This window comes from Atta colombica, unplaced genomic scaffold, assembly GCF_001594045.1.
Source record: "Atta colombica isolate Treedump-2 unplaced genomic scaffold, Acol1.0 scaffold295, whole genome shotgun sequence".
Lineage (NCBI taxonomy): Eukaryota > Metazoa > Arthropoda > Insecta > Hymenoptera > Formicidae > Atta > Atta colombica.
The window spans coordinates 419,437-429,750 of NW_017259398.1; the positions used below are offsets into that span (position 1 = coordinate 419,437).

The 10,314-nt window shown below is 32.7% G+C and overlaps 2 protein-coding genes across 4 annotated transcripts in view; one reads left to right on the top strand and one right to left on the bottom strand.

Moving 5' to 3' along the window:
* The window catches only part of LOC108690156 (alkyldihydroxyacetonephosphate synthase), a 16,162-nt gene extending 10,272 nt beyond the window's left edge, over positions 1-5,890 (top strand). For all 3 annotated transcript variants that reach the window (XM_018197309.1, XM_018197311.1, XM_018197310.1), the window contains 2 exons: positions 4,206-4,515; positions 4,731-5,890. In XM_018197309.1, the coding sequence (XP_018052798.1) occupies positions 4,206-4,515; positions 4,731-5,501 (1,081 nt within the window). In that variant the 3' untranslated portion in view covers positions 5,502-5,890. The remainder of the gene's footprint in view (positions 1-4,205; positions 4,516-4,730) is intronic.
* A 64-nt stretch (positions 5,891-5,954) lies between these two features.
* LOC108690108 (TATA-binding protein-associated factor 172) overlaps positions 5,955-10,314 on the bottom strand; it is a 9,544-nt gene continuing 5,184 nt past the window's right edge. The window contains exons 9-14 of the mRNA XM_018197233.1: positions 9,982-10,277; positions 9,564-9,877; positions 7,772-8,522; positions 7,415-7,678; positions 6,559-7,200; positions 5,955-6,486 (exon numbers count right to left, since the gene is read on the bottom strand). Of these exons, the coding sequence (XP_018052722.1) occupies positions 6,283-6,486; positions 6,559-7,200; positions 7,415-7,678; positions 7,772-8,522; positions 9,564-9,877; positions 9,982-10,277 (2,471 nt within the window). The 3' untranslated portion in view covers positions 5,955-6,282. The remainder of the gene's footprint in view (positions 6,487-6,558; positions 7,201-7,414; positions 7,679-7,771; positions 8,523-9,563; positions 9,878-9,981; positions 10,278-10,314) is intronic.

A 10,314-nucleotide genomic window follows, 5' to 3' on the forward strand; every position in this document is an offset into this window, starting at 1 on the left:
GAACTAAACTGAGTCGAAAAGTCCTCTATTATTTTGCAATTTTCGCAATAATTAACAAGATGTCAATTACTAAAAATCACTAAATATTGGTTTTTAATAATTTTTTACTCTAATACTATCAATTTTATAGAAAAATAGTAACTTTTTTTTATCTACTTTTTTAGTACTACATTTTCTTATTGGCAATTATTTTTTCAATGTGAGAAAATACGGTGCTAAAAAATTCTTAGAACTCTATGAAAAGAAAATAAACAATTGTCACTTGCTGTTTTTCTGTAAAGTTGATGTAAATGTGTAACTTGGGTAAAAAATTATTGAAAATCAATATTTGATGATTTTTAATAGTAATTAAATTTAAATTTAATAGTAATTAATATCTTGTTAACTATTGCAAAAATTGTAAAATAATATAGGACTTTTCAACTCAGTTTAATTCACTCTATCTTATGCGAGAGTTTTACTTTTTGTTATTTATCAAACACTCTGTATACAGAATGAGTCATCTTAGAGTGGGTATAAAGAGAGTGGCGCCAATGCATATGCTTAATGCTGATTGGTTCCGCCATATGTGTTCTTACTATTAGTTCTTACTATTAGTTAGAAAGAAGACAATGTTAAAGAAAGAAGAAGTTAAGACCAGGAATTGTATTATATAGATACTAGGATACACCAAATGGCGACTTCCGGTTAATTGACGTCTATTTAACAACTCTAAGTTATCTGAAGTGATACATTGAAACATCTCGAAAAATATAAAAGATGCGGAAAAATGTTTTATATAAAAGTTGCTCAGTTACTAGGGAGAAAGAAAGTGATGACTTTGGTTGATCTAGAGATGTCCTTAAAGTCAAAATTACCTAAATTTTTTAAGTGGAAACCTCAATTTTTTATTTTATATTCATATAGCTGACATCAAGACCTTTTTAAAATACTATAATAAAATATTTTTTTATTGAGTACGTTACAAGTTATGAGGAAAATTAATAAATCAACTAGAAGCTGCTTCGTTTGATCACGTTAATATTGATCATCCGCCAAGCAATTGGTTATTTTAAATAGAAGTCTCTATTTTTTACTCCAGAAATGAAAAGAGCAGAAAATTCTACGTTTAGATAGACTACCATGGAGTCAGATTCAATCCAGGAATTATTACAAGATTAACTTGATTTTTTAAATGAAAATCTCAAACTTTAAATCCTGAAATAAAAAGAGCTAAAATTAAGTTAATCTTATAGATTTTATATCGAAAATAATATCATATTGATTTATATTGATCTTACATCAATAAATCACAGAATAATCGCCAAATATTTCGTGCGCAGATAGAGCGGACTAAACTTAGTCGAAAAGTTTACTTTACCAATTTTGCAATTTTCGCAATAGTTAACAAGATATTAAAAAACTAAAAATCGCCGAATATTGGTTTTCAATTTTTTATTCAAGTACTATTAATTTTACAGAGAAACAGCAAGAGATAAACATTGTCTATTTTCTTTTTATAGAGTTTTAAGAATTTTTTTCAGAATTTTTTCAATTTTAGTTCCGCATTTTCTTTCACACGCGCGCGCGCGCGCGCGCGCGCACACACACACACACACACACACACACACACACACAGGCAACTATTTTGACCAACATAAGAAAATGTGGTACTAAAAAACTCTTAAACTCTTCTCAGAACTTTATAATAAAATAAACAATTTTTGTCTCTTGCTGTTTTTCTGTAAAGTTGTAGTTTTTCTGTAAAGTTGTAATACTTGAGTAAAAAATGATTGAAAATCAATATTCGGCGATTATTAATAATTAATAATTGATATCTTGTTAACTATTGCGAAAATTATAAAATGATAGAGAACTTTTCTACTCAGTTTAATCCCCTCTACTAGCACATAAAATATTTGGCAGTAATTCTGGGACATTCTGTATATGTATGTACTATACCGGATGTTTAAAATAAAGCGTTACAAATTTTTATCTCGGAAATACATTTGAGAAAAATTGTTGTGGGATTAAAAAAGGTTCATTTATTAATCTTCATTTGACTTGGTTGTTTGCCAAGTCATGTCAAGATCATGTCGATTTTTTTTTAAATGAAACACCCTATTATTGATTCCGGAATTTAATAGCCGATGTCGAGAGCTTCCCAAAATACTATAATAAAGTTATTTTTTATTGAGGACTTTTCGAATTATGATGCTTGAAAGTTACAGTATCACCGGTATTATTCAAGATGTTCGGACTGACGGCTAAAACATTTATCAAGATCAAGGTCATTGGAGATTATTTTTTTTATTTTTGCATTAAAAATTAATGTTTACATAAAAATGAAAAGAACTACAACCTCCAATAAATGATATCCTGAACAATATTCAAAAGGTTTTAATCATCGATCAGATACCTTGAATAATGTTAATGTACGGCGCTACTGTAACTTTCAAGCTTCATATTCAAAAAGTACTTAATAAAAAATTTTTTCTTATAGCGTTTTGAAAAGCTCTCGATATCAGCTAAATTCTAGAAATAAAAGTAGGATATTCTATTTAAAAAAATCGATGTGATCTTGATCTGACATTGGCGACGCCACTCAAGGATAAACTGATAAGATTAGTAAATAAAACTTTTTTGAAAACAATTTTTATCTGAACAATTTTGTCTGAACAAAACTTTTTTTCGATAATGCCGTGTTTTCAAAATAAAAGTTTGTAATGTTTTTGAACCAGGTATATCATGGTGGAAAAAAGCAAGTGCTTATATAACGTTTATATATATGCAATAATGATTGATAACATTTGTGATAATAAAATGTACTTTTTGATTATGTTTCTTACAAAACTCAATAGTACTTTTTCAGCTTAGAGTGTAAGTTATTTTAAATGTATAGCATGAAAAGCAAATAAAACTCATTTTTCTCCACATTGTAAATTGCTATAAAATATCGCCACGTACATACAATAAAGCTTACTTTACTTTTGTATTCATTCATAATATTTGTTATCGTATCAGAAAAACTGTAGCATGTAGTCAACATTTTATTATTTATATAAACGTGTATATACTTCAATGATTCAAGGCTAAGTAAAATAGTCAATTGTGTAAAGCACAAAATACAAGAGATCCTGTGTCATATAACCTGTGGATATCAAAATACAAAATAGAGAATCGAATTATCATATTTAATTAAAGTTAAATAATATTATATAACGTTTCTCAAGATATAAGACATGATTGTAACTTCAATTCAAAATACGGAATATATTAATATTTTTGAAAATTTAAATTAAATCAACAAAAATATATGTATATCTTCAAAATTTTTTATTATCTATAACTTAGTCCTGTAATAATATAATCAGTCAAAATCGATACGTCGTAAAATTTTTAAATACAACGAATACATCATTTCTCAACGGCATACATTACAACGTAGGATATTGGCAGTTAATATTTTAATATTTTAATCACATAACAATTAAATAAAGATATTTCGATCTTAAACATTACTCTCTCTATTAATTTTTTTACAAAAATTGTTTATAAATGGACTCATAATTTGAGTTGAATATAAAGGCTTTATATTTTTTTTTTATTAGTTAATTCGTTATAACAAGTTTACTACGTCCTGATAAAACTCATAGAGATTATTGTACATAGGTATTATATTATTGTCGTTACTTTAATTATAAATTATTATTATTAATGTAAGAATATTCATCCATGCATATTAGAATCTAGAAATTATGTGTGGAATAACTAAAGATGAGCGATGGAAGTATTCGACTGAGTTTAAAGGTAAACAAATTCTCAGGAATAAAATACGATACAATAATTGACTAACTTATTTTTTAAAGTTCTCCTTAGAAAATATAACTTGATTTTAACGTTCGTTCTTTTGAATTAATTTTATAACGTGAGATATAAAACTTTTGGTTGTGTGAGAATGTACTCTTATGCGTAAATTGGAAGGATTTGAAGGATTTTTGTAATACTGAAGATGACCTAATTTAAGGTCGAAACATCTATTTATTTAATTGTTATGTGATTAAAATATAAAATATTAGCTGCCAACATCCTGCGTTATGATGTATGCCGTTAAGAAATTCGTTGTATTTAATATAATCAGTATTTAAAATTTTTGTAAGAAACAAAATTTTGTAAGAAACAAAATTTTGAATGTATAGAAGTTGAAAATAGTTTGTCTCAAATAGTTTAGGTGGATGGGTGGCGACTAGGGCAAGCGGTATGAAAAAGAACACATACGGTAACATCGAAGATTTGGTCGTGCGATTGCGAATGGTCACTGGAAGAACAGAGGATCCTGTTATCACTTTAGAAAGAAGTAATCTGGTACCTCGCGTATCTTGTGGCCCGGATTTTGATCATGTGATACTCGGCAGCGAAGGAACATTAGGAATTATCACGGAGATTGTATTAAAGATACGACCTTTACCGCGAATAGTGAAATACGGCAGTATTGTATTCCCACATTTTCTGAGCGGCGTTTGTGCATTGCAAGAGGTGCGTATGCTTTATGTTGACACTTACATTAAGCCAACCGGTAAGGACCGTGCTCCTTTGTTAACACTTGCCCAATACAAATATTATGACAAAAGAAAGCCGACGAAAGACAACTATTGTATGTACGTCTGTTTTCATGTACACAGTAAAGGAATACGATCCATCTCGTACAAGATCAATAAAAGAATATAATTCTGTTATGAATATATTTATAGATTGCGAAGGAACGGTGTCAACCTGCCAGCATACGTTTAATGGACAACGAGCAGTTCCAAATGGGGCAAACTCTACGCCCGGAGTCTGGTTGGGGCGGTTTGATTCTGCAAGGACTAAAACATATGTACATCACTCGAATAAAAGGTTTTCGATGGGATCAGATATGCGTGGCCACGCTATTAATGGAGGGTGATGTGGCAGAGGATACTGCGACTCAGGAACGAAAAATTTACAAGATAGCTGATAAATACGGTGGCATACCGGCAGGCGAAGCGAACGGTGAACGAGGTTACATGTTAACATTCGTGATAGCGTACATCCGTGACCTTGCAATCGAGTTTAACATATTTGCAGAATCATTTGAGACTTCCGTTTCTTGGAATCGTGCATTATCATTATGCAGAAATGTAAAGTCTCGCGTGGCCAGAGATTGCAAGGTGCACGGTATCAGTAAATATTTTATTTCATGTCGCGTCACACAGACCTATGACGTGGGTTGTTGCGTGTATTTTTACTTGGCAATTAGCTCAAATATGGAGAATTCTGTAGAAACTTTTGAGGCCATTGAGCATGCAGCGCGGGAGGAAATACTCGCCAATGGTGGCTCGCTCTCCCATCATCATGGAGTAGGGAAAATACGTGCGTCGTTTTATCCCGAAGCCGTTGGAGAAGCGAGTGTTTCTCTTTATCGAGCGACTAAAGCGCATTTGGATCCACATAATATATTCGCAGCGGGTAATATGGTTTCAGGAAATAAATCAAAATTGTGAATTAAAATCTTATGTGCGACAGTGCAGAATCTATAGAGCTATTCCATATTCCGTTAGTGCCGATATCTTGAATAATTGAAAAGTTTTTATAATAAATTGATGTGATTTCGTACACTTTCAATCAAAAGTTACAAATCTTATCAATTTATCGTTAAGATTGTTCTGTGTAATGTTTTCTAATGAAGAATATAATTTTCTCATTAACGGAGAATGCACGTAAATAGCAAATATGAAGCAACTGGTATTGTTGTTTGCTGATTCGACATGATATAGAAAAAAAGACTAGTACAATATACATTATAAATAATTATGCACCATGACGTCATTTGGTACAAATGCGAAATTGTAATTGTATCGGCATTTTTATAAATTATTACAACTAAACAAAACACACGTTTACCTTACGCAGATACCTTAATTTATCCTTACTTACTATATATAGATTGAGTTTAGGTACGCTGATGTCATTTTTCTATTGTAAGACTTAATGATTTCTTCTATTGCAAGACGTAATGATTTCTTCTATTGCAACAGAGCTAGATTTGTTAACTCTTAATTAAATGTCTTAATAATGCGTTTATTATTACGTAATTTTTATTATTACGTAAATTATATAAAGATCGCTTTTGGCCATTGAGATATGCTACGCAACCAAGAGTTAACAATTGGATCCGATTTCTATAATATTTTTCATTCGATATCAGTGCTAGCTTTGAGCTACACGAAAAACTTACCGAGCTCTAAATCTATATTGAATGAATTTATCAAGGTACTGGTAAGCTTACTGGCTATCAGCCTTCAGAGTAGACAAAAATGAGTCGAGATCATATTCGTCGTCATATTGCTGCTGTTCCCAGAGTTCAGGTAGGATATCTAGCACAGAACGGCTAATACCTGATAGGCCAGGAAGTTTCGACGAAATAGTATCTTCTTGATGATCCATCCTTTTTTCCTTTCCGTTATCCAACGAGAACAGATCCAACAACTAAAGAAATCAAATCGATTTTACATTACGTGAGTTTCGATAAAGTTTGATATTAAATGTTAATTAAATTACTTGGTCAGTAGCCATGGTTTCCAAAGAAGCATTCTCTGTCGATATTATTGTATTTGCAGTGAGAAGTTTGAATTTTTGGAGCCCCATGATCTTTTCCTCTACTGTCGATCTAGTAATTAACCGGTATACGTTGACTACTTTCTTCTGTCCTATACGGTGCGCGCGGTCCATTGCTTGGAGATCTTTCATAGGGTTCCAATCGTGCTCCACGAATATGACCGTATCTGCTCCCGTCAAGTTTAATCCAAGACCACCGACTTGAGTGGTTAACAGAAGAACATCTATCGATGGATCAGCATTGAAACGTGTTACGATAGAATGTCTGTGCGCCGCCGGCACACTGCCATCTAGACGGAGATATGTTACTGTCGGCAGATGCGTGCGAAGTAGATCTTCCTCCACAATGTCCAACATTGCCTTCAATTGGCAGAAAATTAGAGCACGATGCTGGCTCACTAGTTGTTGTTCCTGGGAATGAGTGCTTTCTGCGGTAAGATTCACAGCGACGGAGGAATTGCGAGTTTGCTGCTGTTGCTGTTGCCCAATACCACAATCTAATAGCAATTGTTTCAATGCAAGTAACTTGGCGCCGTGCTCAATTTCTGCCAAAGTGCTTTGTTGCTGCTTCAACATATCACACACCTGGAAATATAAAAAAATCATATAGGAAATTTATTACAACAGATTTCATAAACTAAATGAAAAAAATTGAAAAATATAAGACTGTGAAACAAGATATTTCACACACACACACACACACACACACACACACACACACACACACACACACACACACACATTTTTCTTTAAATAATTTTTTAATATATTTTTTAAATATTTGTTTTTTAGCACGTACTGTTCGATATAATGGATGCCCTTGACTTAACACCAATTTTGGATGATTGCACACGTTACGCAAATATCGTAGCGCTTCGAACACGTTACTTTGAGAATCGTTAGAAGACGAGGAATTGTTAGTGAGAGCGGAATGACGAGTGCGAAAATCCTCATAAAGTATGCGTTGCAAAGGCGATAAATCGCAGTAATAATCTTGCGTGATTTTGGGTGGTAAATCTTGCAGCACGTCTTCTTTGTTTCGTCTCAGTAAGAACGGCAATACCTATAATCAATTACAGTAATGAATCACCGTGACAGAACTTAAACTAAGGACCTTTAATGAAAATAAGAAGGGAGGATGGAGAACACAAATTACTTGTCTGTGAAGAGCCTCCATAGCTAAAGCACCAGCCTCTTGTTCTTTTGGTCCTGCTTTTGGCTCTCTGCAGGCCAAAATAGGACGGGAATATTTAGCGGCAAATTGTTTCTCGCTGCCGAGGAAACCTGGCATCAAAAAATCGAAAAGAGACCACAATTCGAGTACATCATTCTGTACAGGTGTGCCGGATAATATAAGCCTGTGATTAGCATGCAATCGCTTCATAGCTTTAGCGCTTTTCGTTTTGCCGTTTTTTATTACATGGCCTTCATCGAGCACACAATAATTCCATTGATGCGCTTCGAAGAATTCAATGTCTTTTCGTACAATATCATAACTCGCAACTACGAGCCTGTGATGTGGCACTCGAAGCCGCAATTTCTCGCGATCTTGTGGCGTGCCAGCATATTGAATAACTGACAAATCCTTTATTTTGAAGAATTTCTCAGCCTCATATACCCAATGACCGGTTAGAGTTGGTGGGCATACAACTAGACTAGTCGGTGCCTGTGAATTGCGATGGTGATCCAATGCTAAGATACAGAGCGTTTGTAGTGTTTTTCCAAGTCCCATATCATCACACAACACTCCGTGAAGATGATAACGATTCAGAAAATTGAGCCAATTTAAACCCTGTCGTTGATACGAACGTAATTCTGCGGCTACAGAAATCGGTAGCTCCGTATCAGGAATATTATGAGGATTTAAAAGTTGATCCAAAAACTTTCTCTCTTGTGCCTTTTCTTGTCTGTACATATATTATATAAGAAACATTGAATTCAAATGTGAGCTTTCAATAATATGTACGATTGGTCAGTAAAGCGATGTACCTTAGTAGAATATCTTTTAAGTTGTGTTAATTAAAGTGGTTCTTTAGTGAAATGCTAAAAATTTAGATGCTTCACAAGGGTCTACCCAAAATTACAAATATCTGCATAAAATATTAAATTATGTGTGTATATCTTAATGAAATAGTGGAATATACGATAGTAAATCAAGAGCTGCATCTTGATCGAATGAAAACGATAAAATTATGTTTATTTTTCGAAGTTAAATTTATATGAAAGTTTATGCACGTAAAACTTTCCAGAATGACTGTACCTATTATTACTTTTTTGTGATTATTAAAATTGTAATTTTTTAAACTATTATAATCTTATTTTTAAGAAAAGTCTACGGTAAGATTTATGTGCAGTTAGTCAAAGAAGCGTCTGCGAGCCTTACCTGTCAGTAAGTAATACTCAATAAGGGAAAGGTTACATCTTTAACATTTTTTTCTCTCTTATTTCATTAATACCATAGAATTTTGCACACGTCAATTTCGGTACTTCATTCAATTTCATTATATAAAAAAATTAGACATTTCTATGGTAATTCGATTTATTAAAGAACCATTTTAATAACTCTTTCGTTATTCACTATGTTGAAAATCTGTAGTATATGTAATGTGAACTATAGATTTTCAGTAATCACTGAGCGCGCATGAACAGTTCACGTTACATATACTATAGATTTTCAGTACTCATAGCGAATAACGAAATAGTTATTAAGGTGGTTCTTTAGTAAATCGAATTACTATAGAAATATCTAATTTTTTTTAATTCACTATTTTAAAAAACGATAATATCGTGACATTAGTAGGTACAATCATTGATGTGACATTTAATGATTGTGTTGTGTTGTCATCCGTTTTTTTTTTCAGGAATATTATTTATACACCAACCACACATATTACCAAAAATATATATATATGTATAATTATATGTATAATCTCGCATGAATAACTTACACTAGATCTGGTGGATCTGCAATTGCGCCAGGATCTAGCGGTAACAACTGTACGAGCGTAGCAAAAGTTGCGCTACAAACTAGTCTTACAGATTGATTTTGATCGCTCATACGTCCCAATAAAGGTACCATAAAGAGTACTGCATATGGCACCACATGTACGCCTAAGCTTTCGACGATACAAGTTAGAGCTTCCGCAGCTCCTTGGCGTACGGAATCGACTTTGTTCGGTGCCACTATGCCTGAAGAACATCTCTTCTCACTGCCAGTTGTGTCCAAGAGTGGTATAACACTGCGTAATATGTGTACCATTGTCTAAAAAAAAAAAAAATAAATAAAAATAAAATACATTTCTTAATCTTTTGTTCTATCTATATTGTTATGTCTATCAATATGTATCTGATAAAGTTTAAAATTACTTTCTCTGTATCTAGAGTAGCTAATATAGCTATACATCGCGAGGTCATGTGTCTAACAGCTTTGTATGAATGCGTTAGTAGACTGCATAATCGTGGTAAAACCTCTAACACAGGCGGTAACAAAGACTTATCCAAACTTGGTGCCATGATTTCTAATACTTGTAGACCGACAATTAATAAATTTCCTTCATCCTCTTGTATATTATCTTGTTTGGTTTCATCTTTTAGTGTGTTCGGTAAAATCAAATTCCATAGTTGAGGTAAGCGATCAGGTAATTGAGCACCGAAGAGAGTAGCTTCAAAAATATGGAAATATTTTAAACACAAAGTTTA